The sequence below is a fragment of the Podarcis pityusensis genome, assembly GCF_964106645.2.
Source record: "Podarcis pityusensis genome assembly, chromosome: 7".
Taxonomy (NCBI): Eukaryota; Metazoa; Chordata; class Lepidosauria; order Squamata; family Lacertidae; genus Podarcis; species Podarcis pityusensis.
Genome location: NC_138031.1, coordinates 82,252,561 through 82,267,767, shown reverse-complemented (window position 1 = coordinate 82,267,767; position 15,207 = coordinate 82,252,561). Strand labels below are relative to the sequence as shown.

Genomic DNA, 15,207 nt, shown 5'->3' with positions numbered 1-15,207 from the left:
AAAGCTATCATTCTGTGTTGGAAGAAAATCTCTCTAGATTATTCTTTCTCATTCCTTTCTATCACAGCAACACACTAGAATCAAAGTGCTCTCAAAAAGAAGCAAGAATTCACTCATAGGCCCAATGATTTCAAATCAGGCCCAGCCACTTCTCCCAGGATTAATCAGCCAAAGGTTTAGTTGATTAACCTACCAACCTAAATCAATTAATACTTGCAGTCCTACGAACATTGAAAGCCTTCTCAAGAAGCATTTTGAGCAACACCAAGACTCATTTGTCCAGGGAGAGGTCATAATTTCATTTTGTTTATTAGACAAAAATATACGATTTAGACAAGTTTTTGCTGTGGCATTATTTACAATTCGAAATCACTTTATATACAGAAAAAAAAATAACACAAACACATGAGAAATCTTTACCAAAACCAATAATCCAATTGTGGTTAGAATTACACGCTCTGAAAATGGAATAAAGGAAAAGGGGAGAGTCCAGTTTGAGGAGTTGGGATATATATATTTTTGAAATGGGATTGATACCACCTTATTGCAAAAATGAGATTGGTGGGAGTCATTTAGATAATTTCCACTTTTTTTGTTTTGTCCTTTAGACCAGTCTGTGAAATTTTCTTTTCCACCAAAAAAGGGGGGGAAAGAACACGCCATTTAATCAAGCAGAAGGGAGAGCTGTTAAAATTCACGATGTTCCCTCTTGCTGAGTCAAAGAGCTGTTGGAAAGAAAAGACAGAACCATCTATCAGTGAAAGCTCAGCTACGCTCGCCCATCTGCATTAGGGAACAGACTAGGAATATATATTTTTACACAATAGAAACGCAACGGTGACATTGGGGGCGGCGGCTGGGGGGGGGGATTCAGTTTCTTTTTAAAAAGCACACCCCAAACTTTCGAGCTAAAGTATATGGTCTGTAAGTTTATGCCACTTTGAAAAGCTTTACAAAATTGCTTGATTGTTGCTTTGATTTATGATAATGAGGGTGTGCTTGGATTAGTCTGTGTTATCCAAGCACTTTCTTTCCTTTAAGTAAATTTCAGTGAACAAGAACTCACTTGTCCCGGAGAGGCTGAAAGGGAGATTTTAACTGCTGAGGTGGAGAGTCGGTTCTTGGTACGTTTTCTCTTTCTGATGAGGAAAGAAAAGAAGAAAGGGGAAGGGAGGAAATGTCTTAGCAAAGTTTGCTTATACAGAGAGACAAACATGCAATAAAATTACCCCACCATGTCTGCAAGTTTCATGTCATGTTCCTTCCTTCTCTCCCCTCACCTCATGGTGTAATGCCGTGGCTGAGTGACTGAGCTGTGAACCAGAAAGACCCCTTTTCAAATCTGGCCTCTGCCATGAACTCAAGGTGGCCTTAGGCAAAACAGTCAGCTTCCCCTGCTCTCCATCAGCACTATAACCCACACCTACCTTACAGGGTTGTGGTACGGATTGTTAAGAAAATGAACTTTGAACCATCCAAAAGTGTAACATAAATTACTTCCTCTTTGTTTTACTTTATATCACCCACTATTGATAAAAGTTGAATAAAATGAGGGGGGAAGACAGGATGGGATCCTAAGGAATTTCATGATTGTTTTGTTTCTCCCCAAGGGGGAAGTAGAGGAAGTCCCACTGAACTCACGGAATCTTACTCCTGGGTCAACATGCATCGGCTGGACTGATGTGTCTGCCCTGCCATCCTCTTTACAGAAGTCAAAATAAATAAGGAAACAGGAAAACTGTTGCAAAACTATAAGTAGCTCAAGGTATCAAGAGTCTTCTTGGAAGAGTCTTATATTTTATACACTAGGGACTGTGTCTCCATCACCACCCTTAGAAAGAGTTGGAGATTTTTAGAAGCTACCTGACCATCAATAAGCTATAGCTCCAGTCAAGGCCTACAAAAGGCTTTTTGGGACCCCCCTCCCAATCTGGATCAGGCTAACCGAGTTAAGTCCCAACTCTGTGGGACTTACCTTCAAGTACACAACAAACAGCCCGCCCACCAAGTATCCTTCTCCCTCCATTGTTCACATTACCTATGTGTTTAGGGCTCGTCCTCTCTGAAGACTTTTCAGTGCTAAGAGCTGTTAACACCGAGGGGGGCTGCTGCTGGACCTGAAGGTGGTGGTTGTGGTGTGCAGCGTGGTGGTGATTAACTCCCAAAAAGGACCTCACGTTTAACAAGGAACTCTGGGTCAGAAACGCCCCGTTTGTCCAGTTGTGAAATTTGCCAATCTGGCAGGTGTACAGTCCATGGCTGGGGAGGAAAGCCGGGTGCTGGAGCTGGGAAGAGGTGTGGTTAACCTGGGCGGGGGGTGAAGGAGGAGTTGGCTTGCTGAGGGCCCCATCTGGGCTGGTGGCCGTCTCTGCCAAAGACCAGATCTTGGGCTTGTTGTGAAGTGGGCCTTGTAGAGTATTTTGCCTACTGGGGCTCAGGATTCGGGTGGGATTGTCCGAGGCCTCCTTCACCAGGGACAGGGCCTCTTTGGGTTTAAGTCCTTCAGGGCCTGACAGCGTCAAGGCCTTCTCCTTCTCCAAATGCTCTTCCTCGCTGCTTTGTCGTAGAAGCTCTACCTTCTCTTCCTCCTCCTCATTGCTCTGTTCCCCGTCGTTCTCGTCGATCTTGTCTATGTCAATGCTCTCCAGGTCAATCTCTTCATCATCTTCATTCTTCTCAGGGTCCCCCTCGTTGTCACTCCCAAAGAGGTTTCCGTCGTCTTGGTCCTTGCTCCGCGATCCCCAAGTGACCTTGTTCTCCTTCTTGAGCCTCCTCCTGGCGTTGGCAAACCAGGTGGAGACCTGTGTGAGGGTCATCTTGGTGATGATGGCCAGCATGATCTTCTCACCTTTGGTGGGGTAGGGGTTCTTGCGGTGCTCATTCAGCCAGGCCTTTAAGGTGCTGGTGCTCTCCCGGGTGGCATTCTTGGGCCTCCCAGGGTCCCCATACTGGAACTGTCCATATGGATAATAACCAGGGGTGGTATGAGCAGCAAAAGTCGCAGGATGGACCCCAGGGTTGTCCTTCAGTTCATACTGAGAGCCCTGCAACACATTCAGAGAAGCCAAAAAAGAAACAGAGAGTGAGGTCAGGTCCTCCCATTGCACAAGCCCTGCCTTTCTGTTTTAAATCGGGAGCTTTCCCAAATGGTTTTCCAGAGGGTGGGTAGGGAGAGAGAGAGGTCTCTTTGCACCAAGCTAAAAGAATATTGAAAAAGTGCCCTCACTCCCTGATCCAGCCTCATTTTCCAAGCTTGCATCCAAGAGCCAATATTTATTGTGCTGTTAAAAATAAGCAGGCACCCTTAAAGGAGCACTGACCCACATCGAGAAAGATAATATCAGTGCATCACAGGCTTCTGGGGCATGTCTGGTGCAACAGACAGCAGGGCAGATTCCTGCCCAGCCCCAGCAGCACTTTAAAGAGGGGCTTCACAAAAGAGAAGTGATGGGAACGAGAGAGGGATTGCGCTCTGAATCCCCTCTTAACACTGTACAGGCAGCGACAAGGCGCAAGCCAAGCCAAGCCAGAGTTAAGCACATTAAAGCTCACTTATTTCAGGAGGGAAGAGGCACCACACACTTCCTTCTCTCCCATTGGAAACAGTGGGACTTTCAAATGCTAAACTTTAGTTGGCCTTTGTCCATATAGTTGAGAGTCTCATGGTGCTCTTGGTAGCAAGAGAGAGAGAGAGAGAGAGAGAGAGAGAGAGAGACCTTTCTATTTGGGATATGTGTATCCCTGCCTTCCTCAATAATCCTTTCCTCCTCGGAGGACAAAACACCTTTTACCCTCCTTTTTGCAAGCCTTTAGCAGAGGTGATTTATTTTCAATCAATATACTTTTTATCATCAGCAGTAAAACACAGTGAAGTCAAATTAGCCCATCAGGTGTTTTGGTAAATAACATTTTATCTTTCTAACAACTTCATTAGGCCTCATTATTACTGCAAATTGCGCACACACACACACACTTTTATGACTCCATTCCTCAAACTTCCTCAAAGTCTAGGCACCTTTTTAGAACTGAGCCCTGCTTTCTAGGAACTGCTGATGGGAGCAAAGGTTGCAAAGCGACCTATGAATAGCATTTTTTCCCCTCCTCTCAGTCAAAAGAATTTTCTGCTTTTTATCTTATTGGTGGCCAGTCATTTAATCTGTCCTATTTTAAAGATAGATTTTTTTTTTCTGGTGACCTGCAAGGTTTTGTTTGCTTGCTTTAAATGTGTGCGTACAAAAAGCCATTTGAGTGAAAAAGCCTGATACACTTTTGCAAAGAATTGGATTTATTTGGAGCAAGCTCACAAGAGAAAATGTAAGAGAAAAAACAATGTATATACACCATCTGGAAAGGGCAAAATGTAATATTTAATAATAACTCTATCCGGGCATGCTTGTTACACTCCCTTTATCTCATTGAGCGATTTTTGTTCTTGTGGCTGAAATGATAAATTTTGTATTCCCCTGTTGGGAATTCTTTTGAAGTAGCTACTTGAAAATCATTACTGCTTCTACTCTTCATTTACTGGCATAGAATAAGTGAGAATGGAGAGAGCTCATTTTCAGCCTCTCATTTTCCTATATTATTCCAATCATTCCATATACCTTAGCATATGATTTATTTTTATAATTTCAACTGGCAAAAAATAATTCCTATTTTTTAAAAACAACGGATAAATAAACAAAAAACTAACCCCAACATATTTATTTTGTAGGGAAGTAGGGCATATCCTTACCAAATAAATTTACTTATTCTGAATAAACTTACCACAATCTGCACAAACCACAAAGAAACACACCCCTATGTAAAACACAAGCATGCTTTAAAAAACAAAACCATAATAGGACGAGTTTCTTGCCTTGCGTTAATTTTGATAAGGTATTTGTTTGTTATTGTTGCTGCTATGATAGCAAAATCCCCCCTGGGAATACTGCTGAAATTACTTCTTGGAAAATCGTTACTGATTCTCTGTTAGCATTTACATTCCGAACAGAAATATGTAAAATATGTAAAACGAAACAAATAAGTTAACCAAGTCTGCGTAAAATGCCCTTAAAATATTTCCACCACAAAAACCGAAACGACAGCAATACTAATACCCTGCTTGTTGAATTTAAAACAATATCCCAAGAATCATTTCCATACTTTATCAATGTGCCGTTCTGAAAGCGGGGAGAATCCGGAGGGATTTGCTATCATGGATAAATATCGCGGGGGAGGTGAAGGGGGGGGCAGGGAGCTCAAAGGAACAACTCCGTTTTTCCGCTCAAGTTCGTGGGATCGAAAGAAAAATCATACGGCGAACCCGCTAAGAAAAGAAATCTGGGACCAAGGGAGGGCAAACGCGCGCCTGGTTTGTTTGGAGATTTTTTTTGGGGGGGGGGAGCCTCGGCGCTGTTCCGCGCCTCCTCTCTTAACCGCGCTTTAATTGCTGCAAATTAATTAAAACCTTGGAAACTTCCCGCGGCAAGCGGCTCCGGCGGCGGGTCGGCGAGGCGAAGGCGCCTGCAGCCCGAGGCTGCAACTGGAGAAGGAGCGGGCGAGAGAAATAACCGGCGGTCGGAGTCACCGGTGGGGCTTGTTTCCTCTCCGGATGGGATTGGAAGCAAATAATAATGGACGGGGGGGGGGTGAGCTCGCTGCGGCCCCTAAGGAGACGAGAAAAGCCTGCGCAGCCCTTCGCCCTGGGAGCCCTCGGAAGAAAAGCTCCCGGCGCGTCGCGCTCCAGCGGGCCACGAGGCAGCTCCTCCGGCCCTCCCAATCCTGCGCCCAGCAGCCGAGGGCCTTGGGGGAAGCGTTTTCCCCGGGGCGCCCTTTCCCTCCCGCGGCCCGCCCCGTCGGATGCGAACTCACCATCTGCGAGAAGAGGCTGAGGTCTGCGGTGTAGGGCAGGAAGGCGCTGTAGTTGGGCGCGCTGTAAGGCCCGGCCGCGGCGGCCGCGGCGTACATGCCCAGCACCGAGGTGACGGCGGCGGTGGAGCCGCTGCTGAGCTCCGCGCCCGCTGGACGGCCCGAAGCGGCGGCGGCGGCAGCGGCGGCAGCGGCGGCGGCCGCCAGCACCCCGGGCCGGTCGCTGCCGCCGTACACGGCCTGGCTGGCGCTGAGGTACTGCGGGTAGCCCAGTTGCGGGAAGGACATCCCGGGCGTGCAGGCGAGGAGGAGCGAGACGCACCGCCGACGGGGCGACACGGAGCCAGAAGTCGAAGCGGACGGGGCAGCGGCGCTCGGCGGGCGGGCAAGCCGGGTCTGGGACGGCGCGGGAGAGCCCGGGATGGCTGGTTGGCTCGCTCGCTAGCTAGCTGTCGACTGCGCGCCCCTGCCTGCCTGCCTGCCTTCTCTCCTTCTCCAGCTGCCGGGCGGAGAGAAGAGCCCCCGTCTGGTATTTTTTCTTTCCGGGCTCTGCTTTCTTTTCTCGCCTTCTTGCTCGCTCTCTCAGACGGATCTTGTCATCTGCATGTGGAAGAGGAGGAGGAGGAGGAGGAAGGAGGAGGAGGAGGAGACAGCGGCAGCGCGTGTGGATGGACTCGGTGGGGCGTCTTCCCTCAACTCTCGGCTCGCCTGTGCTCCTAAATCCCTTAGATGTGATCTGATCAACAATTGAGCTCCGACTGATGCGCCTGCCCTAAGGTCCTCGGCTGATCTTTCAGATACAATTTGAAGTTGATGCTTTGATTGGCACCCACTTGAGCGCCAAGCCCCGCCCACCCCCGTCCCGTCCTAACCCCCCTTCGGAGGAGCACGTGGTTAAGCAATCCTGCCCGGGCCACTTTGCCTTGATATGTGTGTGTGTGTGTGTGTGTACGTCTACTGTGTTTTTTGTGTGTGTGTGTGTATTTAATGTTTAGCAATGGGCTACTTTCAGGGAAAAAAACCCCGCTGCTGTATGACAACCTGTCTACACGATTTTACAGCTGTCCAACATTGGGGTTTTGCTGTTTTGCAGCCTCGGTGTGCCCCCTTCATAAAAAAAGAAAGGAAAATCAAGGGGATTGGTCTTTTCCCACCATTAGCACGGGATCCTCCTCAGCTCGGGGACTATTTGGAGAGTGAGTGGCCCAGCCAGCGAATGGGACTTTCCCCCTTTTCTTTCCTTTATCCTCTATTTTGTAGAGGATGGACCTAGTTTGCTTACAACTTCCCAGTAATTTCCCCCATGTGCATGTGTGAGCGTGTGTGTGTATATATATATATATATTTGTGTGTTTTTTAATTAGTGCAAACTGCACAAACACCACACACGCTCGGAACCACTCCAGATCTCGCTCCACCATCCCTTTGTGTCAGCGTAGGCTTCACAAATAGACGCATATTAAGAAATATTCACAATATATGCACACCCTCCTAAGACAATTAAGGTCTCCCTTCCGAGTTCTCATCAAATAAAACTTTTTAAAGTCCTTTTCATCTTCCCAAGTGGGGGGGGGGGAGTGGAAGATTCTGTTAGTAACCCCCATTCTTGCTTTTTTGTTTTTATTTTAAGTGTGTGTGTGGGGGGGTTATAAGGCAATTCTTGCCCTGGATTTTGCTGTGGCTCTTTGTAAAGGAGCGCAGGGAAGTGCGCCCATATTTAGACGATCCTCTGGGGATTAATAAAGCAATATCTCTGAAAATACAACTGAGTTTTGAAACACACCCTGAGATGTTGATTTCGGATGAGCAGGTCAGGCCATTTGCTTCGTCTCAGGGCGCGCTGCTGCCGCTTGTCCGGCCACGGCGTGAACTTGCTACGGCTCAGCTCCGGTTTGAAGGCTCCCCTGATCACCCTTTCTCTGGCGGTCGCCAGGCGTGCCTTCCAGGACAGTTCCTCCTGGTCTTCTTGCCGCTCTTTCTCCGACGGTTGGAGCCTAACCGGCATGGCTGGCCGCGCACGCTGCGCTTGGAGATGCTTCCTTGCGCCTCCCGGGTTAGGGTGAAAGGAGACCCCGCGAGGCGCCGCCCACCCTTCGCTGGCAGGTCGTCTAACTCTAACCGATGTCTAGTTGTTCAAAAAGCACAATAACCACCCCAGTTCATCAAGTAGCAGAGGAAGAGCTACGGCCCACGTTTGCTCGGACGTAATTCCCGTTCAGTTCGCCAGACTTGCAATTCTTTTGTGCGTCGGTTTTCCAGCCATCGAGAAGTAGCAAGAAAGCACGCTCACTCACTTCTCTTAGATTTTAAATGCCGTGAAGCTCAACGAACGCTGCACCCATGTGTGACTCTATGCTCCGCCTTTCAGACCTCTGAGGGGCTCCCAAGGCGGCTTACATCCATAAAAGCACGCCGATATAAATTCAAAATATAAAATGACAACACGGAGCAGCCTTCTCTGCACTGTCAGATTTACTTCTGGTGATGAAACTGGTTTCATTACCCTCCCCAAACAAACAAACAAAAAGTGTTAACAATATACTGGGATATTGGCAATTGTTTTGTCTTCTTGGGTAATTTAATTAATATTTCAGATGTTGTGTTTTCTTCCTCACCACCCTCTTTTGCCAACCCATATGTATTCCAAACACCAGCCATTCTTTTGTGGGCAATCCTTGGCCTCTCAGGTCCTGTTCAGACGTTACCTAACCCCGCCCCCCAGCCAGTTTACATTGTACACCTAACAATGCAAATTGTGAATGCAACAAACGGGTGTAGCGAAACACGTGGATCATACGGTTATATTTGTCAGGAAGCAGGATAGACTGTTTGCCATGACGCGGGGGCTTCTAAGAACAAAACCAAACGCAGCGCATTTTCTTAGTCCTGCTGTCCTCCATTCTCACGACCTTTCCCCCCTTACGAATTTGCTGGAACCTCCCCCCGCCCCACCTCCTTCATCCAGGGACCCTGATCTCTCAACTGTCAAAATCCATTGGGAGAAAGAAAGAAAAGTCTGGAGGCAGCCACCGCGAAACTCTTCCCGGTCTCGCTCATTTCAGTGGATTTGCTCCACTTCCTCTCAAGGAAATAAATGCGAATTAAACGTGGCTGGATCGTTGGTATTATTATTATTATTATTATTATTATTATTATTATTGACGAGAACCAGCAAATTCCCAATGCAGATGAAACACTCCGATGGGGAGATGGACGCGTATGCTGAACTCCCATTAAATTCAATGGAGCTTTTAAAAAGTTCCATGAAGCATCCGGAACAGTTGTAAGCGTGACATTAAGGTGCCCTGGATTTGCCAACCGAAGATTTTTAGCTCTTGATGCGGAGTGAATCCAGTTTGGACATACAAATCGATTCTTAACCCCCCCCCCTCCAAACTCCGCGCGCACACAGACACACTCCCCTACTGCAAAGATGGCCCGATCCCCCGAGGACAACTTGACCACGCTCCCGTGATGTGCTAGTATAAATCGGGACTGTAGCGGGGGCGGCACACCTGGATTGAGGGGGGGGAGCGAGAAAATAAAAGGAAGTTTCAAGGTTCGAGAGAGGGAGGGATGGGACTATATTTCTCTCACCCGGAAAATTCTCTCCGGGTAACGGATGAGAGAGGTGAGGAGGCGGCGGCCAGCGAGTAGGGGGCTCGATCCAGGCCAAGGGGCGCGTGGAGCAGCCGGATCCTGGGCGCGCGGATTCGGAAAGGAGGGTCGGTGCTAAATCCAGCGGGGTTCGCTCTCTTGGCGAGCGCCCGCTTCTGTCTGTGTCCCCCATCGAAATGAATGGGGATTTTTTTTCAGCTTTTCACGGGAGCTCCTCTCAAAACCACTGCCCGGGCATCTCCCTCAAATTAAGAAATCTCGAATTCTGAGAATGGAGAGCTAGCCATGACGCAACGAAAGAAAGGATGGTTCTGCTGTGGACTTAAGGGACCTGTCCAATTATTTGGTTCAACCCCCCGGGTTCAGACTGCTTGCCACCAACAAATAACTAAAACAAAACGAATTAAGAAATGTCTTTCCGGCAAGGGTTCGATAAACCATGTAAATCCAGGCCTAGGGGTCGCTGCTTGGTCGAATTTTACCTAAGCAGGGGGAGTCCTAGGAATGACTAGAAGGTGTCTGGCGGGACTGATGTGCGCAGAGGATTGTTTTATGACACCCATTTTGCTAAATTAAAAAATAAAATAAAATCCACGCGGCGATTCTGATCTTCTCCAGATGTTTTGCAGAGCGGCTGCTCCACCGCAGGGAGCCCTGCTTTGCCGAGGACGGCGGAAGACGCCAGCCAAGATTGAGCTGGCAGTTGTGATAACCTGCTGCCGGCGTGCAGGGCTGGAGGTGGCAGTGATAAACCGCTGGGAAAGGGAGGGGTGTGCGAAGGCTTGCAAAGGCGGGTGGCGATGAGGGTGTGTGTGGCAGCGATGGCGAAAGGGACACCATCCCCAGCAGGGACTGGGATGGGAGAGGAAAAGGAAGCGCGCCTGCCTTGCCATTCCCAATCCGCCGCCCCCCCCCCCGCCCTATTTTCACGCCAGGCAACACGCGGGTGATTTGTGGGCTGAGCACTTCCAGGCTGGAACTAAGTCTGGCTCGCGAAAACCTAAAGCACCATCCAGCCTAATGGAAGTCAGTATTGGTTTCAGTAGCAGAGTTAAGCCCACACGCCTTCTCCGCACTGCTAAAACCAATGGGAGGCAGAAGCGCCTCTGGTACGGACTTTTCGCTTTTGGGCCTGGGGACCCCGCGCGCGGTATTTTTTTCTAGATATATTTTCCTCCTGATTTTCTATTATTGTTGTTGTTGTTGTTGTTATTTATTAATTATCCCATGGAAGTGACGATTTTGAGAAATTCGCCCCACCCCTCCAGAAAGTCTCTGAGTCTAGTTAAGTCTAATTTATTTGTTAAAGAAAGGAACACACACATAAATCATTTGCAAAGTGTCCTTAGAATTCCAGTAATTTTAATATGGTATGGGAGGCTAGGTGTATACACATATACTTTTTACCTTTTTACATTCACCTTAGTACACCTAAAACTTTTTTATTATTATAAACAAACGCAGAAACTAATTCTCTTTTTCCCCACCCCCGAAAAGAAGGGTTTAAGTTTTATCAGCGGAAGCCTGATCCAATGAACGTTCAGGATCATCTCCTTCAACAAAAATCCTTCCAAAATTCAGTCGAAGAGGTATAAACCTGGCCTCAATTCACTCTGGATCATGCCCCAAATCTGGGCACTACAGGGAACAGCAGCGAGGCTAACTGGTTCGCCAGTTTTATTGGAAATTGAGTCTATTCAATAGGGGTGTGGGGTGCTTCTAAGGAAATGTCATTTGGAGTGGCATCTCTTTGGATCAGAGTTCTTGTGTGGGATTTGTGGTTAGATTTAAATGTCCCTTAAGGATGCTGTTATCATCATCATCATCGGAAGGGATGCATAATAACTGATCCACCAAAAGCATTCTTAGGTCTCCATCCCGCGCGTGTGTCTACGCAGAACAACAGGCAATTTACTAGCACTTGCCCGCAGGTAAGTGTGGAGAGAAGGCTGTGGCCTTACTCTGCAAACAAAGCGCTTAACCTTCCGCTCTTGCCAGCTGAGTGCCCAAGGAAGAAATAAGATACCTCGCCTCTCCCACCGGTCTCAGCTGGGCTTTCAAAGTGTGGGTCTACTGAGCAGGATCGTGCCCGACTCTGCTCGAAGAACCCGAGCGCTCCAACTTCACTGGGGCGGTGGATCGGGCCGGGTTTATCTTCCATTTTTTAAATGGCTCCCCGCCCCCCACCCCCCCCGCCATTGCTGGAGATGGAGGAAGCAGAGGGAGGGGGACGGTGGCTTCCTTTTGCGTCCGCGCCCGAGCTGAGCGGAGGGCGCTTCTCATCACGCTCGGATTTATGAGGCTTGTTAAACGCGCATTATTACTTAACACTTTCTCTTTCTCTTCCCTACCCCCACCCAACCCCAAGAAAGGGGCTGACCGCCCCACCCCCCGCACACTCACCCTTGCAGACAACACAAGGCGTGTGTCAAACAATCCCAGGCAGACATCTCCGCCGCTATCACGCACACCCGTTTTTAATTCCCCGCGCGGGTGTCTTTCAAGCCAAACGAGGCCTTTTCTGCAAAACTTCAAGGGGTCCGATTCTTGCGCTCCATACGACGCCCGCCTCAAGGAGCTCCAACCAAGCTTGGGGGGGGGGGGCGCGGCGGTGTTGGTAGAACTTTCTTCCAACAGAGGGACACAGCGCGGGGAGGTGGGCGCCTGCGGAGTTTCTACATTGGGAAATATTTTTATAACAGTAACAGGATTTTAATTCCCCCCCCCTCCTCTGCCCACCCCGATCCTTTCTTGCCAAGCCTGGATAGCCTGTAGTTCACAACCAGGAAATCTGAGAGAGGCAGAGAGAAAATAAATGTGTGTATACACACGCACAAAACACTCTGTCTCTTCGACCCACCTTAATATTTCACAGAGAGTTTTTTATATATAGTTTTATCTATCCATCTATCTCCTTGGCTAAAATGTATTCAAATTTGAGGTCAAGATCCAGCTCGTTAGGCACTTTCCCACCCTCCCTTGATTTTAGCAGGAGAGCTCAAAACAACGCATTTTCTCTTCCTCTCACATTTAAATAAACATACTTTAGAAAAGGGTATCTAACTTTGCATGGGTGGCGAAGAAATAAATATTAATCCACAGGCTGGGAACTGGAAAGGACTAGAGTTGAAACATAAGTTTCTGGATTACTATTATTATAAATTGCCTTTTTGTCCCAACGTGAATCGGTATTCTATTTCTAAGCGGCTGTATTTCGCCGCATGCTCCAAAGTAAATAATAATTATTTTCACAGCGTTAAAGACGCACCAGAACTCCAGATCTATCTATTTTCATCTATCTAGATCCATCTATCCGTCCTCTCCAGCCAGCGATGTTTATAGATCCAGCCTTAATTAACCAAATGATTTCCATTTTGTCTCCCAGCAGACGATCCCGGCTCTTTTTCCGAGGCGACTTTGGAGATGCTCTCGCCGCTCCCGTCTCTCTCCCACCCCAACCAACCTGGGTTGTGTCTTTGGAGAGGTGGGGGAGAGGGAGGAGGGGAAGGAGCACCCCCCCCATTTGCTGTGCCAGCTGCAGTTGTCTTTATTTGTTCTGCCGCCTTGTTCCTGCGGGGCTGCATTATGCCTGTGTCTCTGTGTGTGTAATTATTAGTATTATTTTAATTAGGCTGCGTTTACTTGCGCGGGCGCGGGCGTCCCGGAGCAAGGCGGCGTAGATTCCTGCGGCACAGGTGTCGCTGCTGCAGCCGCAGCCCCGCCTAGCCCTAAGCCAAGGAAGGCTGTGTGCGCCGTCGCGCAACCTGCGCGCGGGCCGCTGCCGAGACTTCGCGCAACCGTCGCCTTGGGAAGAGCCGGCAGGAGGCGAGGAGGCGGCGGAGAGAAACCGAGAACAGCGGCGGAGATGGACCAGGAAAAGGAACCACGTGGAGAAGCAGACGGGGGAGACTAGCTTCCGTGAGCACGACAAGGAGGGGAAGCTCTCTTTTTCTTTCTCTTCCTTTCTTCCTTCCTTCCTTCCTTCCTTCCTTCCTTCCTTCCTTCCTTCCTTCCTTTCTTTCGCCTCGCCAGCTTTTTCTCCTTGTTTCCTCTATCGCCCCTGTTCTGGAATGAGATTGTAAGCTCCTCGGGGCGGGCGTTTGCGAATTTTGTGTGCGTCTGCCTTCTTTATTTATTTGACCCCTACTCTTTAGCCGAAAAGGGTGGCTTACAATCGATTAAAGCAAGACCGTCTTACAAGCTTAAAAACAACAACAAGCCACTCAATGGAGGAAGGGACAGGGAGGAAAGCGGAGGAGAACCAAACTCCGGTACCAATTTTTTAAACAGTTTTTCTTATAGTGACCAAAGGGGCAACTGCTCCCTAGGTGTACACCGATGGTTCTCTCTCTCTCTCTCTGTGGGTGTATATAGTTCTTTTTCCTTTCTCTGGGTATAAAAAAAATGTTTTGGTGCCTTTGCCGAAAGTTCACTTGCTGCTCCACAAAGAGCTCACGGTTTATATTTTAGTATTTATTCATTTCATACAATTGAAACACCACTTGACTGTAAAAAAGAAAACTCCAAGCGGTTTACAATCTCATGCAGACAACGAAATTGTCAGTGAAAACCATAACAGCAGCTCTTTAAACATCTGAAAGATAAAATCAGCAGTAAACCAGAAACAGACTAAAGCACACATCCGCATTCTACAGGTCTGGGGCGGCCTTTCTAAACAAAAATGTTTTTAGCTGGCACCAAAAAGAGTACAGTGAAGCAATTTAATAATAGATTTGTATCCCACTCTTCCCTCCACCCAGGGGTGGCAGTTTAGGAGGGATGGTGAAGGGATATAGAAGGCCAATATTTCTAGTACCGTATACATTGTATATATTTATTTTTAAAACTTTATGGATCACTATTTGCCTTTCCAAACTGGTTTGCAAAAGTATGTGTGTGCCTGTGTGCGCACACAGTAGCCAAATATTTTATTTCACATTAAACACAGTAGAAGATGCTACTAAAAGCATGACGAAGTAATATACAAATATCAAATGTTGACATTTACACTATATTTATTGAATGCCATGGTGTACAACTATAAGTAAAGAACATGTATCATATCTTGGGGCAGAGATCCTTCAGTAGCTCTTCAGCATGGCAGCTAAAAGGAACAACCAGCTTCAGAGGCAAAGCACTTTTGAATACGAGCTGCTGAGAAGCAGCCGATGGAGCCATTGCCTTCACTTGATGGGTCCTCAAAGCATTTTGCTAACCACTAGTGGAAACAGGAGAAAACCCTCGAGCCCATCCAGTCTGACTTTATATTTTATGGCATTTGCAATAATGCCGCTACCATTTTCATGGAACCTCAAACTCTGCCACTTGATGCAAGCCGATGAAACCCTCTTCCAATAGTATTTTGCAGTCTTATTAATTTAGAACATATTTATCTACTTCCTGCAATGTAAAATATCCAGGCAGCATGCATGATAAAAAAGGCCATATACAGCACATTAAGAATGAATATGACATAAACAGAAGCCAAAAACTTAAAACGACTGGCCATTAAACACTGAGTGGGCCTGCAAAGCAGCAACAAGGGAGGGACTTGGACAAGTTTGAATATTGAATTTCCATCATTTCTAAATTCTGATGGCTACTCTAGCATTGGACATACTTTTAAGGAAATTGTTAATTAGTCGTGCATTTATAGGTAGGTTTTGTGCATGCTTACAACATCTGAACCCTCACAATATTTCAAATTCTTTGCATCATGCTATCTGCATTCTCATATTT

General features: G+C 47.6%; 1 protein-coding gene across 1 annotated transcript; it reads right to left on the bottom strand.

The window, feature by feature from the left end:
• Window positions 1-293: 293 nt before the first annotated feature.
• Window positions 294-6,705, bottom strand: IRX1 (iroquois homeobox 1). Its single transcript, XM_081013228.1, has 4 exons — window positions 5,854-6,705; window positions 2,039-3,044; window positions 1,067-1,139; window positions 294-725 (listed from the first exon to the last, which is right to left on the bottom strand). The coding sequence occupies exons 1-4, from the start codon at window positions 6,136-6,138 to the stop codon at window positions 695-697; spliced, it is 1,395 nt and encodes a 464-aa protein (XP_080869354.1). The 5' UTR covers window positions 6,139-6,705; the 3' UTR covers window positions 294-694.
• Window positions 6,706-15,207: the final 8,502 nt, after the last annotated feature.

What these genes read in the sequence shown, in the direction of transcription:
- IRX1 (XM_081013228.1), bottom strand. Translation starts at nt 6,138, where the DNA reads ATGTCCTTCCCGCAACTGGGCTACCCGCAGTACCTCAGCGCCAGCCAG. An exon ending in GACGAGCCCTAAACACATAG is followed by an intron (nt 1,140 to 2,038) that starts GTAATGTGAACA and finishes TTTCCTCATCAG; the next exon opens with AAAGAGAAAACGTACCAAGA. An exon ending in TTTCAGCCTCTCCGGGACAA is followed by an intron (nt 726 to 1,066) that starts GTGAGTTCTTGT and finishes TCTTTCCAACAG; the next exon opens with CTCTTTGACTCAGCAAGAGG.